At 40.5% G+C, this 16,743-nt stretch overlaps 1 protein-coding gene across 4 annotated transcripts in view; it reads right to left on the reverse strand.

The window, feature by feature from the left end:
- DPY19L1 (dpy-19 like C-mannosyltransferase 1) overlaps nucleotides 1–14,125 on the reverse strand; it is a 51,978-nt gene extending 37,853 nt beyond the window's left edge. The window contains exons 1-6 of one of the 4 annotated variants that reach the window (XM_040547742.1): nucleotides 13,688–14,124; nucleotides 13,049–13,117; nucleotides 8,133–8,157; nucleotides 6,744–6,831; nucleotides 5,981–6,118; nucleotides 244–364 (exon numbers count right to left, since the gene is read on the reverse strand). In XM_040547742.1, the coding sequence (XP_040403676.1) occupies nucleotides 244–364; nucleotides 5,981–6,118; nucleotides 6,744–6,831; nucleotides 8,133–8,157; nucleotides 13,049–13,117; nucleotides 13,688–13,973 (727 nt within the window). In that variant the 5' untranslated portion in view covers nucleotides 13,974–14,124. Of the gene's footprint in view, nucleotides 1–243; nucleotides 365–5,980; nucleotides 6,119–6,743; nucleotides 6,832–8,132; nucleotides 8,158–13,048; nucleotides 13,118–13,687 lie in introns of all 4 variants that reach the window. The other 3 variants (XM_040547743.1, XM_040547744.1, XM_040547745.1) reach the window with 3 other exon arrangements.
- Between the last annotated feature and the right edge of the window lie 2,618 nt (nucleotides 14,126–16,743).

A 16,743-nucleotide genomic window follows, 5' to 3' on the forward strand; every position in this document is an offset into this window, starting at 1 on the left:
TTAGGAGAGAAAATACAGAAGGTAAGTTTTTGAAATGTAGTATCTTGGAATGAATTGCAGACCCTTGGTGTTCTTATAAGTATCTTTCTTCATGTTTTTGACAAGTGTGAATCTGCCAAAACACAGGTTTAGCCAAATGAAAGCACATAAGCGATAAAGACACGGGAATATTTATTTTTTCTGACATATATAAAGCCACAGTTATATGCTTCCAGGGAGAAACTAGAACAAAACACCACTCACCCTCGCAGCTTTCAACAGGACTAAGCCCTTTTCCTCTGTTTACAGTCCAACATGTCTTTGTTGGTACACCAAGAAAATCCATAATGGCAGTATATATGCGGTACCAGCTGGCGAGGACCACCTAAGCAGAAAGCAGGATTTGAAGTTTCTGAAAAGGAACTTGGAGATTAGCTCACTGCCCAAGGTAACCTCTCACAACAACTGGCCTTCACCCAGTACTTTTTTCAAGCTCAACATTTCTCTAAATTACTAAGCGTTGTTGACTGTAATTCACTGAAGACATTCAGCACAGACCAAGCATTCAGTAATAGACTAAAATTATGCCAACTTCAGAACAGAAATAATTTAAATCAAACTGGAATATTTGAAAAAATCATATTTCACTATTTTCCACAAGGTTCCCCATTTATCTTGTTTATCAGATATTAAAATCCCAGATCTTGATCTTAAACCAATTAAAAAACAATTGCTTATTTTTTTTCCACATGGCCAAAATATTAATGGACCAAATCTTTATTTTTTTTCCCCCCATTTTTGTGTGTATTTGTTTGTTTTCCTATTTCACCCAGATAAACTTTGGTAGGTTAAATTTAAGCATGCATTAGAAAGCGCTTCCAGATGCAATGTAAGACAGCATTTCCATTTTCCATGGAAAGGTTGTAATATTCTTATGACAACCAAATTAAATCTCAACACCTGACACAAAAAACTACAGTATTTTACGCAAAGAAAAACTACAACTCATCTCACAGCAAAGTCACTAGAGTTAAGATTATCAAGCTATTCTGTCAGGATATAATAGACTTTATATATAGAATTCACAAATGAATAATGTGGCCATTCCAGTTAAGCTGCTTTGAAAGTTATAACCTGGGGGTCCCTGGACTGAAAATATGTTTCACCACTGCAGCATTATCTGTCCCAACCCTGTGCCACAGAAAACACGCACAGGAAATATGATTCCATCTTTTCTTTCCCCATGCAATTAATAAAACTGTTTATGTCACTTCCATCATTAAGAAGGGCAAGAAGAAAATACAGGGAATAATAGCTTGATCCCTAATAAGGCAGGTATTGGGCTTACGTGACAAGGCTTTGGTAGCAGGGCAGGGGGGCTGCAGGGGGCTGTGAGCAGAGACCAGCAGCTGCCCCATGTCAGACCAGAGCCAGCTGCCCCAGAAGGGACCTGCCACTGCTCAAAGATGAGCTAATGCTGGATGGATGTGGGGGACAGTTGTCTTTAGTTTGCTTTCACTTCTCACTGCTCCACTCCAGTATTTATTGGTAATAAATTATGTTAATTTCCCTTATCCTGAGTCTGCTCTGCCTGTGACAGCAATCAGTGAGTGATCTCCCTGTTCTTATCTCAAACCCCTCATTGTATTTTTAACCCCTTGTCCTTCTGAGGAGGGGGAATGTGACAGTGGCATGCATGGTGGTCCTTAGTTGCCCATCGGTGTTGAACCTCCGCAGCTGTGAAGTAAATCTTCCTGGAAACCACTTCCAAACATACTAATGACCAAAAAAAAAAAAAGTGACAGCAAGCAGTCAGCATGGATTTACACAGGGGAATTCATGCCTGACTAACTTCACAGCTTTCTGAGATGACTGGCTTGTTAGATGAGGGGAGAGCTGTGGACGTTCTTTATCTTGACTTAGGAAAGCACTCAACCTTGCACCATAATATCCTCCTGGACAAACTGATGAAAACAAACAGTGTAAGTGGACACACGACTGTGAACTAGCTGAACTGGCTCAGAAGATTGATCAGCAGCACGAAGGCCAGCTGGAGGCCAGTCACTATGGGAGCACCCTAGGGATCAATACTGGTGCCAAATCTGTCCCCAGCTTTATTAATGACTAGATGACAAGACAAGAGAACACCCTCCACAAGTCTGTAGACGATACAAAATTGGAAAGAGTAGCTGACATTTGTGCTGCAGTTCAGAGGCACCTCAACGGGCGAGAGAAATGTGCTGACAGGAATCTCACAATGGGAAATGCAAAATCCGGCATTGCAGAGGAAAAACCCCACACACCAGTACAGACCGGGGAGCAGTCTGGAAAGCAGTTTTGCAGAAAAGGACCTGGGTGTCCTGGTTGACAAGCTGTAAGTGAGCCAGAAATGAACCCTGGTCACAAAGAAAGCAAAAAGTATCCTCAGCTGTATTTAGGGAGTCAGGAGGCATAGAGAGTGATCCTTCCCTTATCTTCAGGGTTGGTAAGAATGTATCCTGAGCCCTGTTCTGGGCTGCTCAAAATAATAAGAACATAGATGGAGTAAAGAAGACTAAGACAGACTGCTTTCAGTTGCACCCAGTGACAGGACAAGAGCCAATAAGCACAAATTGAAATGCATAGGTCATTCCGCTTACATATAATTTTTTTTTATTATTACTATTATTTTAGACACTATTAGGGTGTTCAAACAGTAGAACAGGCTGCCCAAAGGGATGAAGATACTCAAAACTGAACAAGAGATGGCCCTGAGCAATCTGCTCTACTTCATCTTGCTTTGAGTGGGATTAGATGATGTTCAGACATCCCTTCCAACTTCAACTGTTCTACAATTCTATGATTTATTCATTTTTCAAACTAAGACTCCAATCACCATTAATCACTTCATCTCTTTACACTCTCACAACATAAACCTTACATATTCCAAACACAACTGCATCCTTCTGTGTAGACCCAGACTCCTTGCCTCACTACCGTGTCCTGTGTAGTACACTATCCTGAGGTCCTGGGGGCTTCCTCACCATCTGTGCCCTGGCACTTCTACCTGTCCATGTGTGCATACAAGAACCAGACACTTGCCCCTTCTCCAGGTAGGCAACAACAGGGCTGGGAACCAATTCCAAATCCTTCCTCTCATCACCTGAAAGCGGTTTGTATGCTGCCAACAGAATGCGAATGGAAGCTTAGAAACATCTGTCTAGCATGCTTGCACCACCAGCCCTGAAGCTGACATTACCCCAAGCACATAAAGCATTCTTGCTGAACTGATGTTGGAAAAAAAAAATATTAAATCTCATTTACCAACTTAGCCTTTTTATGTCACAAGTGCTTATGTCAGCTGCAGATGTTACCACACATGAATACTCCCTAAAAATGCTACCAAGGGTTTTAGGTACTTCCTACAAAGCACAGAAACATTTTTACCAAAAGCTATTTCACATGAAACAGTTAACACAGACATAAAAATGGAAGCAAACCAGTAGTACAAAATTGCCAGGTCAGTTAGAACACAATGACATTTTTGGAATTTCTACTGTCCCATATTGGATGAGCCAGTAAATGCGAAACTTGGAAAAGAATAGATTGGCTCTCACACCGAGGAGATCCTCTGTGGACCAGTCCTTTGCTGTTAAAGAACATGTAGAAAAGTCAATCACTTTTACTACTTGCCTTTGATTAAGCACTTAACCCCAGCTACATGGGTCTTTGCAACACCTATCACTCCAACTCAAATTTTCATCATTACTACCACACACAGAAATATCAACTGTTCTGTAACGGTGAGCAGCCAGAGAGCAAACCAGTTATTAACATGAAATTAACACATTATCTCTCTGCCACTTCACATCAGGGTCCACATATGAAAACACCTACACAGCTACTGAAACTGCCTAACTGCAGCAAATACCCAGAAAACCAAGACTATTTGGTACTACAACATTGTGCAACTGCAAAGAATTTTTTTTTTTTTTTTTTTTTTTGCTTTTGATGCTTTATTTTACTATTTATATCTATCATTTACAAAGATGATGAAGTGTTCATTACAGACTGTTTTTGGTTTTTGTTTGTTTGTTTTTAAGTTTTCATGGCTAATATCAGCTGTACATGCAAGTGAGCTATTCTATTAATGGGTTTTACATCCTGTTTAGTAACTGGATTTCAAGGATATTTTTGATGCAATTGATTTTGAAATCCACTAAACACAAATTTTTACTGGAATTCAGCCTTAATGGTACTACTGGGCAGAAAGAGCTGGAAAGCTCCTACAATATTAAACAGGAAATGAAACACTTTTAGGAAACATGACTGGGTACTGGGTATCAGAATAAAAAAAAAATTCACTGCCAACAAATAAATCCACAAACATCTTCCTACCACCCATCACAAGTAAAACTAGATAAATTTGGAGAACAGGCTTTAGAAGTCAAGTTGCACCTGTTCACTACTTTATAGATACCGTTATGTGGAAACAAGAGCACTCAAGAAACACACTTTTTAAAAAAGCTATTTACAGGAAGGCTAGACATCAAGTAGCAACTGACTGAAAGGAGCAGAGGAGACCATTTGTCTGTTTTGCATGCTCACACAGGCACAGAAAAGATGAATGAACTCACACTTTATCACCAAGTTCAATGAGCCAGTAAGATCCTAGAATACTCAGAATGAACAGACAAGCCTACACTTTTTGCACAGTAATCTACTCACTGTCTTTACAGGAAGTCAAGCTACTGTATCTTATTGGGTGTTGAAATCAAAACAAGAGCAATTTACTTAGTCATCTTTCATGGTGATACTGATGATTCTCTAAGAGCAAGTTCACTCAAGAAGTTACCTTTGTTTTTTCCAAGTCAGACACTAGCTGAAGTCAGAAAATCTTTCTCAGCTAAAGAAAGTAACCATATTACTCAAATACAGCACACATTCCTAATGTTGCATTTCTAGAACTGAATTGCAATCACTTTGGAGTACAAACAAACAAGAAAACCAACCAATCACCACACACGACAACAAGAGGATAACGAAAAGCAACAGCCTATAGCATTTAGTACTTCCAGAGCAAGAAATTAAAAAGCAAATGAAATCACAACATGCCAGTTGTAAAAATACATGCATGCTGGGAACTCTTACACATACAGTTCCTGGAAGCAGCTCTGCTCTGACAGAGCAGGAGAACGAGTACAAATGCTAGTAACCAGCAATTACAGCCATTATGAGACCCTGGTTCTCCAAGAAACAAGTTGTTCCTGACACACGGAGTTACATAAATGCACATTAACCAAAGAGTTTCCCTTCTGCAAAATATTTAAGAGACACAGGCAACACTGCAAGACAGAAAAACAAACATTTCTGTATTTAATGACATCTTCTCTTTAGTGACAAAAAAAAAAAGTAGAGAAAGAACTTAATCTAATCAGGTAACAAGCACATACAAAACAACAGCAGGCAGTCTTCTAAAGAGGAATTTCTTCTGCAACAAGCAAAATAAACTATTACCATTCATGGATTTTAAGGCCACAGTAAACTGTGATGATTCATTAGCTTATCGTCCTACACAAAATGCAAGCCAAAATAACCTTTCAGCATCTTCATCACTGCAGACATAGTCACATATCACTTATACTTCGTATATCATATTTCCTCAAGTGCACCATGTCAGCTACTTACTTCCAGAAAAAAGAACAAAAATAAACAGGAAGTATAGAACTGGACTGAAACTGTAGGGTATGAAATACTACGATGCAGAGAGTATGCACATTTGGTTGAACATACTTGAAGTCCAAGAACAGTTAATAACAATGGCAATTGATCACAGTGTATGAAGTAACTTTCACATTTTAAATCTGGAACTAAAATACAGTATTTAAGCAACACTTCATTAATCACTGTATCTTTACAGCTACACTTTCCAGAGTAACATTTCTGACAATTTATAATCAAGCCTAAAGAAACCAAAGATTTCTCATTTATTTAAGAATCTTATTTTCAGAACATAACTCACCTCTGGGTAAAGATTGAACCTTTGTAAGGTGTTAATCACTAAAGGATATTCAGTTAGTCTGTCATTCATAATTGCCCACAGCCCATTCCAAAATGATGGTGCCTCAATAATTATCTTGAAGTAGGAATAATAAAGACCCTACAGAAGAGCAGAATTATTACTTATCATTAAAGAGATCACTTGTGCTTCATGAACCACCACATCCAAGCTTCATTTTTAAAATTAATTTTGTATTATAACAAATAGGACAAAATTATTCAAGACGACTTCCCTGTTTTCAAATCCCTTCCTATTACTTCCACTGAAACTACCAGTGTGGGCTTCCTTACTGTTTGAGTCATAACAAAATGTCCGGAATCTCTCATTTGGTTAACTAACTATGCATTAGCATAATATTCCATAATTATCAAACTAATAAAAGCTGCCAAAAGGTGTATGCATATGCAAACATTAATTAAAAATGACTTTAAAAACGCTGCATAACAGGACTATAATCAGAAGTTTGCTATCAGACATTTGCAGTTCTGTATTTTAGGTCCTCTAGAATCACATTTTTAAATCATATTTGAAGCAAACTGTGAAGAGATGTTATCAGCTTCAAGACACACAAATGCTCTATACGTAAAACCATAATGCATGTTAGTTGCAAGATATCAAAATATTTTACTTATCCAGACAGTATTAAATTTTGGAAAGCCCACAATCACAATATTACGAAGAAAAGTTTTACAATCACTGAATTGTTATTAAAAGATAATCTAACCATTTCCGTGCGAAAGGCCATTTCTCTTTCTAGTGTTGACAGATGAGAAAAGTGACGGTCATTTTCAAAAAGAGTTGTTATGTGACACCTGTTAAAGAATAATAATAATTAATTCTGAGTAAGGAGTTTTAGAACCTTTATTAAGTCCTACACACCAAGGAACAGCTGGCAAAACATTCACTGCAGACCCAAAGTCTACTTACAAACTGCTATTTTACTCGGACATCGTATCAACATTCTCCTCTGTTCAGACAACTTTAAATGGAGAAATATGATCCATAGACTATTTATTAAATGCTATTATGGAATAAGTTTAAATGTCTACACTCCAAAATACTCTAATGCTTTTTAGAAACAAAACTGTAATGCTATTAAAATTAGCAAATATTTGGAAATAAATTTCAAATATCCTACAAATGAAAAGAAGCACAGATTAAAAACTGGTGGAAATATTATGGTGTACATGTAAATAGCATAGGTTTTCTCTGCTAAAAACTTCCCTGAGTTGTATTTTAATGCAGACATCTGTGATTATACATAGAAATGAGCACCATTAACATTATTTAAATAAATGTGCAACTATGAAAAACAGACAGGAAAAACGCAAATAATTTTGGAGGCAAAACTTGTGAAGTCCAAGTGGAACTTCCTCTCCAGAGAGGACGGAAAAAGAAACGGAGCAGTGTACACGGCCCTGCTTTTGAACAGGAATTTGCAAGAAGCAGACTACTAAAATCAACAGTTCTTTTTGAGCAAGGAAACAAAAACACAGTGGAAGAAACTTGTTATCTCAGCAAAGGCAGCTGGGTGAAAATCACTGTAGAAACCATTCTGTTTCAGGTTCCTACAAAAAAAGGAAAGGTGAGGATTAGGATGGACCCTGAAATGTGGGGATTACATTGACAAGAAGTAGTTGAAAGGCCATTCTGTACACAAAGAAAACACTGGCCAGACTTCCCTGAAGAGGTCAAAGAGAATATAATGCAAAACTAAGAAATTAAAGCACTATGTAAATAAGCAGAACAAAGGAAGAAGTTGAAAGGATTTACCTGGGCCTTCAAAACCCACTCAGGGAAAAAAGGACTGCTAGAGGAAATGCAGCTGAATTTGCAAAGCTAAGCTATGAGCCCTGTGGATCCCCTCCAACTCAGGATATTCTATGATTCCAATAGTTTTGCAGCTGGAAAACAGGCTTCACTCTTGGCTGAACACGCTTAAGAAACCTTTCAAGTCAGCTTCACAAGAACAGAATTATTCATCTTAAGAGATGACAATTTGGTTTTGAAAGGCACGATCTAAATATAAATTATCCCAATAACATGTCTAAATATAAGTCAAAATGACATTTTCAAGTATCATATTACTCTAAAGCAATAAATATAATCTTACCAGTGTAGGACTCCTGCAAAAGCAGCTGTAAAGGAAACAAAGGTGTCAAGTTACTCAAATATTTAAATCACAGAACACTAAATCGTGTTCTTTTAAGTAATTATAGTACTACTTCAGAGATGCACAGAAGGTACTCAGCCTCCAGAGCAGCACCAGAATAGGAGTATCTGAATTAACTTTTATGGGCAGCTCTTTGAAACTCTGAAATGACGCTGGTGGCATTCAGCAATAGGCGATGTTCCCACCTGTACCTTGCATCACTCAAGGTGATCCATCAGAATCTAATGCACTCTCATTTCAGCTATCAAGACACACAACTGAATTATAAGCACTTGTACATTATATATAGCAAATTTGAAACATTTTTAAGATGTCAACACAAACCAAATGGAGACTGTAATTGCTGAAAATAGTAGACTCTGCCTTGTAATAGTCTCAAAATGGACAAATGGAATGCTAGCTGCACTGTTGTCACTTAGGTACAGAACCAGGTTAGAATTTGAAGGAACAACAGAAATGACGAATGATGATAAAGTGGTAAGTAAACAGTATAGGTGCACTGGGTCTGGCTGGGATGGAGTTAACTTTCCCTGCAGTGGCCCACACAGTGCTGTGCTCTTCACTTGCAGCTAGAACAGCGTTGGTATCACACCAGTGTTGTGTCTGTTGCTGAGCAGGGCTGGCACACATTCCTCCAAACCACCCCAAGAGCTGGCACGCTGGCAGTGGACGAGAGGTGGTGAGGGGACATCACCAGGGCAGCTGACCTAAACCGACCAAAGGGACATTCCATACATTGTGCTGCCACACACAGCAATAAGAGGTGGGAAAGGGGAAGGAGAGGGGGGCTCTTGTTATGAAGACATCTGTCCTCCCAAACAACTGATATGTGTATTGAGGCCCTGCTTTGCAGGACACAGCTGAACATCACTCATTGACAGGAAGTAGAGAATGTTATTTTCTAACTGTGTGGGTCCACACAGCTTTTGCTATTCCCCAGCCCCCCCTTCCTTTTCCCTTTAATTAAGTTATCCTTACCTCAACCCATGAACTTTTTTTTTTTTCTTCCCAGGATACTTTCTTCTGCCCCTCTTTTTCTGAGGAGGGGAAGTGAGAAAGCAGTTGTGGTGGAGTTCAGCTGTCCAGCAAGGTAAAACCACCACAACAGGTCTCTTAATTCTTGTGCAAAAAGAGAAGCAGCCACTCCATTTTGCATGGGTAGCACTCACAATGAATCCAGAGCTCACTATGGAAGCAAATCCAGTGCAAGTGAGGGATAAACGGTAGGAATTAAGACAGAGGGACTTGGTCAGGTAGACTAGTGGCCTTCAATACAAGAAATCCTTCTGGATAGTGAAGGGTCCTTCTATTCACCTAGGCTATCTGGAGTCGAGAGAGAGGTAAGAGGACAACTGCCCTCATGCCTGCATCTGGCCAGAGACAGAAAGGTGCTGAGCGCCGCACCCCTCTCCAGGGTGCTGATCTCCACACATCTCCAGCAGCAGGAGGCAGGAGGGCGCAGCATGCACAACTCAGCTCCTGGTGCTTGCACCTTACACCAAACACCTGCACACTCACACAGAATATAGTTGAAGAGTTACTGAAGGAACATGTCTTCAGACTTCATGTTACACGTGTATGACAGTCAGTTTCTGGCAAGAAGCGGGAACAACAGAAAGAAAAAATCCTTTGCAAATGCCAAACTGATATGGAAAGAGAAGCAGACTGAACGTACATTTCATGTCCCATATACATTTCCAAACCACATGTTCCTCTAGCACAGAGCCTGGAAGTGTTGTCGCTGCCACCAGTGGCAGTTATTATCACTGTCACCACATTTGACAATGCAATAAGCTACAGTTGTGAAATTCAACTTTAATATTAAAGTTTTGTACACAAAGATAAATGAAATGGATATGGGTAAGACAGAAAAAAATGTAAGATTAAAGAAAGAACTAGGGGGGAAAATGATTTTAAATTACCTGTCTGTGCAATTAGAAAGGAAAACATTTACCTCAAGTCACATATTCTACATACTAGTTGAGTTTATACAATACCACTCTAAAACTCCCTTAAAGGATCTTCCAGGTCCACTTTAATCACTGAAGTGGTTTTCTCAAATAGAGGCCTGGATTTCAGTTAAAAAAATTAATACATTTTCATAAGCTTTCATTTAGAACTTTATATTTTTACATATACTCTCAAGGAAAAAAAAGTCACTGAAGAATTTCTCAGTATAGTTCTCATTAAGTGAAATTCAATATCTTAGAAAAGTTTCAGCGCTGCAGATTTTTTATACTAAGGACATTAGTTCTAATGGAGAAGCTTTACATTCTTTGTTCAGAAAAGCAGATGACACAGGGAATTCCAGGTAAGCACATTAGCTACATCAGCAACACAGCAAATCATATTCAATAAACAATCATGTTTTGCAACAATTAGGCAGAAGGAAACAGAACAGTCCATACCTCTCTTTCTTATTACTTATTGAATCTTTTGCAGACAGAAACACAAGGCATTATTTCATTTCTCAGTAACATTTTACAGACTCCCAATAAAATTACATGCTGAAATACATTTACATATATACTCTCACACACTCCAACAATAAAACAAATCTATTTTTAAGACGGATTACATATTAAGTAAGTAAATACATTAAGGGCAAAAAATGTATATTAGCTATGAGTACTATGCATGACCTCCAAATTCACGTGGCTCCAAATAAGCCAAATATACAGTATTTTCAAGTTGCAAATAAATTATCTATTAATATGGAAATTATAATTCAGATGCAAACATCCTCTTATTTCATAGAGGAAATAATATATTTAAAGCTGATTCTTCCCTTCTGTAAATGTTTTATTTATAAATCAATCCATTAACTGTAAATACATTCAATCACGGTTATTTTCTAAGAATCTCATATACACTTTCGTGAAACTTCATAATATTACTCTATTATAAGTATAGAAGCAAAACCTTTTATAATCACTCAGCAATTCATGTAGTTACTTACATGAAGAGACAATACGCATAATGCATAGACTTGCATTATGAATTCAAATCTACAGTTTTTGACTGACTGCATCCAGATGTACATTAAGCTAGGTTCTGATGGAAAATATGCAGATCAGCTCTCTTAAATTGCCACCCTTGATCCCACTAATGTCCTTATTGGTGAGCAAAGGAAGCGTAGGAATACTAGAGTCCTAATGCTACAAAGACTTATACAACTGCCACGTACTTGAAGTTGCAGATGCCATTTTCTTGCCCAGTGTAACAATCATTAAAAGCAATGCATATGATCAGATTTTTGCAGACTAAGGCTATCTGTTTATTCTTCATATTCCCCATGTTCAAAAAAGGCAATGCGAATGGCTTATGAGAAGCATTGGGAAATTACATACTGAAGAAACAAGCCACTGTTAAAAGCCATAATATACAGAACCCATTTACCAAGCGAACAATAAATGCTGAGACACTGTAATACACCAGGGTATGGAACATACGAGACTGACTAATACTTTGCAAATTACCAAAGTGACTAGGTAGGAATACAGTACAACAGGTAACAATGAGGAGCGTGTAAGCATGGACTGCTCCTGCAGTTTACTCAAGATGTTCCATTGTCAGACTCTGTGCAATCAGAATTAGGCCTCAATTCAATGGTCATTAAAAAATTAGTGCACAAGTGTTGTAGAAGAATGTTCTTGAAAACCTGACAACTTTATTGTAGCACCTAAATTGGAGTTTGGTCTTAAAAGAAAAAAATAACACCCCATAACAACACTAGCTCCAACAGCAGCAGCCTCTGTTTATAAGATCTGGACCTTAAAGGTCAAACAAAACAAATATTCAAACACCACTAAAACTTTACCAAAAAATACTATTTCATATTTAGCACATTTACTTTGCTACTGCAAATATCATATGCTATTACATACTTTACTATTCGCAATAGGTTTACTATTAACAGTCTAAGTATTCAGTTGGCTACCTGAGTTTCACAGCCAAATTAAAACTCCAGAAATGATAAGGCTCTCTACCTAATCTGCTCTCAAATTTCAATCAAAGGAAAGCATTCTTTAATTTTTGACCATCTGTTTAATGTTTCTGCATCACAAGTCACTGCTAGTCTAGGAAATGCTGAATAGAGGTAAACAAAGCAACTCCAGAATTCCAGATGAATAATCAATTAAGCTTGTAAGCTAAGCGTTGTTCCTCTGCTGCTACATTGCAATATAATTCATCAGACTGAAGAAACTCCCTCTGGCAACAAGGACCACTGGCAGTGTCATCAGTACTACCAGCATCTTTGGAATACCTTGACAGTCTTTTAATATAATGCCTTCAAGAGAATATCTAACTGTGCATTTGCTAAATACGCTATTATTTAACTTTTGGTGACTTTACAAATGCATTTTTTTAATTTATTTTTGCAGGTACTTTAGATGCTTTTTCCAACACTCTGGCCACTAGTCATTTTATCATTAACTCCCAAATATACCCAGAGATAACAACATTTGAATTTACACCCCCCCACGGTTACACGTTCTTCCACCCATAATCCTTATAAAAGGTGCTGCTTTGATCATAACAACAATTTTACTTAACAGTTGCTATTTTTTTTCCTAGAAATTAATGACTGCATAGGGGAGATCTGTAAATCTCTCATGAACAATTATTTTCCTACAAATATCATAATACCACATCAGCTGCTATAACTGAAAAAAAAAAAAAAAAAAAAAAAACACCACCATAGGTAGGAAGCTACTTCATGACACCTCTTCAATGTAAATCAGGCTTTTTTTTTTTCAAGTTATGTTTCCAAATATATTTTGGTATGGCTTACAATTGCAGAGACAGAAAGGCAAAAAGGACAGATTTCTCCCCAGCTCATTCCTTCTACTTACCCAGAATGAAAGTGAGCCATATCTTGCTATCAGCTTTTACAATGAAGGCCCTTCTGTCATCAACAAACACTGTCAAAAGAAACCGAATATTCTGAACATCAATTATGATTAGCCTCTGTAAAACCATTCAAACTTGGCAGCATTACTGTGTTGCAAAAATCTCGACCAGACTTCCAGACTGCTGAAAGAATTTCATACAGTGAGCTGATAACTACACATACAGCAAGCTTTGAACATCACAGACAGGCTGTGAAGGTGAATGTACAAATCTTCAGGGTTTTAATTCCTGAAATAACTTTTACAAAGTAACTTGTGAGAAGACGAGCAGCGCATATACGCGCTATAGATAAATCTGCTGAAGGAAAAAGTCAGACTTCTTAAGAATCAGCAAGCCTCCATTCTGCCAGCAAAGCGAACCAGGAGGCAATGCCAATGCTGATGGCAGAGCTGCCCAACGCTTTTAGCAGGACTCTTTGCAGAGTCCCCCAAGGCTACTAGGACGGCCAGAAGCCCCTTCCCTGGGGGGCTGAGGGGGCCACAGGAGGGTGCCGGCTCCCGGCGCCCCAGCACCCCGCTCCCCGCGGGATCACCCCTTCCTCCCCCGAGGAAGGCGGCCCGCTCCCCGCTCCCCGCACCCACCTCGCAGACGCTCTCCGCAGACGCGCAGGAGCCCCAGGGGGCCGCGGCCCAGCGCGTCCCGCAGCCGACCGGCCGCCGCCGCCTCCCTGCAGCCTCTCGAGGGCTCGCTCCTGCCTCCCCGCCGCCCGCCGCCTCCCTTCCGCACGCCGCGGGCCCCGCCAGGGACCTGCCTGCCGGGGGAGCGAGCCGGCCGCCCGCGGCCGCTCCGGGGGCTGCCGCCCGGCGAGCGCTGCCCGGGCTTGAGCGGCGGCGACTCTTTGTTCCCGCCTCGGCTCGGGACGGCCATCTCCGCATAGTCCCCGACGGGCCGCGCCGGGAACGGGGCGCTCCTCCCCGAGCCGCTTCCCCCACCCCCGGGCAGGGCCTCGGGGCGGAGCGGCGAGGGGAACGGGGCACGGCTCGGCTCGGCTCGGCTCCGCCCGGCCGCGGACACGTAGGAACGAGGGCGGCGCTCCCCCGGTAACGGCCGCCCTCCCCTCTCCTCCCGTCGCTCAGGCAGGCACCGCCCCGCAGCACAACGGCCGGGCGCAGCCCTGCCCTGGCCGGCAGCGCTCGCCTGCGGTTCCTATCGTTTCCCACAGGGGCTGCTGCGGTTGTTTCGCCCCCTAGTCCCGCCCTTCGGCCGTCCCCACGCTTGTTTTTTATCCTCGCTCGCCTCTGGGCCGGTTTAGTTTCTCAAGCATCGCCTCCGTTAATTAGTGTGCCCTCATTAAGAGGGGAGATGTGTCTGGAGGGGTCCCCCCTCGCCTAATTCCCATCGTGGTAACAGCCAGAAGGTGGCTTGGCTGTGGTGGCTCGGGGGTATCCCAGGCATATAAAACAACACCAGCACCTCTTTCTGCTTCTCATCCTCCCTTTCCCGCTTCCTTAGGGATTTTAAGCGTGGGTTTGCATTGCCGCACGCAGGAGATGTGCCAATAACACACTTAACTATGGACTTGACCTGTGCCACAGCCAGGGCAGCCCTACAGGGCTCCCTCCAGCCACTGGCAAAGCAAGGCCACAGGCAGCCTCCAGCTCCAGGCAGAACACATCTCTGGGTTTGGAGGTTAAAAATCATCGAGAGCCACCGCTCTCAAGTAATATTTAGAGAATGAAGCACCGATCTGCACTTGGGATCTCATTTATGGCAGGCAATCACATATTTATTCAGAAACAATAATTCCATTGCTGGCCTACAGCGGCCTACAACATTAGCTGAGATTGGCGCAAAGACTGTAGTCTCCTTACATTTATAGCAAGAGGTTAGTGTTTCTCTCGGGTAGATCTCACTGAGGGATGTCAAGGTTTCACTGTCACGCTTACAGCTGGGGTGCTGGGGTGCCTGGCTGCCTCGTGTACCAGCCCAGGCCCTCCTCTTCCCCGAGGGGAGACTTTTTCACAACTTTCTGAAGTGGTTTTTGCCAGTAAATCAGGGCAGCAATTACAACTCCCACACTAACACCCAGAATTACCGTTCTGTTAAAGGGTGATGAACACACAGCACGACTGTCAGATGGCACACAGCTACCACAAAACTGCCTTTCCTCTTCCTACCTGTGCTTTTCTGCGTTGCACACAACAGTGGTCAGTGACTCATCCAACAGTGATAAACAAATTTAATTACTGCTCTTTGACAAAGTTGATTAAATAGAGCAGACTGATCCGTCTGACACTTTTCTCTCTGCTCCCCTTTTATTTTTTCCCTTGCAACACCTTTCTCAACCGTACATATTTCTTGCTTCCCTGGTGCACTTTATTTCTGTCTTTACACTTTTTTTTTTTTTAATTTTTGTCCCTGCTCCCTCTTTATCACCCTGTATTCACAGGTCTTCTACGCATGAGTTTTGGACGTGTTTGAAACATATTTCAAACTATGTTTGATCACTATATAGTCAGATTGTTAGCACGGGAAGGTAATTTTGGTCCAGATTCACCTATCAAGGTAGAAGATACATGAGAAAAGGATTGCCTTTGCTGTCTTTGTGATAGCAGGAATGTTGTTACCACAATAACGGCGTAAAGATACAAAAAAAAAAGTTGTGAAAATCTGTGGGACTGACAAAGGACCCATCTGTCCACAAATACTCAACTCCACATTTCTTGCCATGTTGATGAAAAATCAGTGTTTTACCTACAAGTATTTTGGAAGATAATTTCAAACAGTAAGTGTTACATTTATCTCAAAAAAATGAGCAAGGCAAGGCTCACAGGAAGAAATATCTTTCATTCAGCCAGCTGATGCAGTTACATAAAACAACCAGTCCCTCAGGCACACAGGGCCTTCTTCAAACATGAATTACCTGTAACAGGTTAATACTACAAGAAACATTTATCTGTGCTTATTATATACTGAACAGAAATAAAAGTGTAAAAAGAGCACTCTCTGAACATTTGAAGACTATGTACTCTTTTCCCTGCTGCTTTCCAAGTAACTAATAGAGAAAGAGTTCCCCAATCCACTCATCTTCATATCTGATTTTTGTCATGCAGCCTTACCATAAATTTAGTAACCAGAGGAGCTGGCTGAGTGGTTGAAATGTACAGTCTCCAGATAGTTAAGGAGTTCTGCATTTAACTGGCATAGAAAAAGACTGCTATGATATATTTTGCTGATTTTTAACTCCAGAAACCTATTTTTACATTTTGCTAAAATCAATACTGTCAAGGAGCTCTTAGTAACTTGAAGGGTTGACATTATTAAGGTTCAAATGATTGCTGTGGGATGGCTAGACTATTAAGATTAACTGGGCCTGCTCCAGCCTGCGGCAAATCGATTACCTTCAGGCTCTTTTCTTCTATTAAAACTCTTCAGGCAATTTATAGCAAAAGATACCACCCACAGAACATGATTACAAAGGCACTTACTAATAAACTAAACAACTCAATTTACAAAGTTATTGTGAGAACGCAAGACAGAGTGTTACTTTCTTAAATGTAGAGGAATCCATTTTCAGCAACTATGAATTGCAAAAGAAAACCTTCAACACTGCTTCAAAAGAGCTGCAGTAGAGTAGTACACCTAAAAATAAAATGACACTTTCTTCAATCTGTAGAAGAAACAAGTAATACAAAAC

The sequence above is a fragment of the Cygnus olor genome, chromosome 2 (genome assembly GCF_009769625.2).
Source record: "Cygnus olor isolate bCygOlo1 chromosome 2, bCygOlo1.pri.v2, whole genome shotgun sequence".
Taxonomy (NCBI): Eukaryota; Metazoa; Chordata; class Aves; order Anseriformes; family Anatidae; genus Cygnus; species Cygnus olor.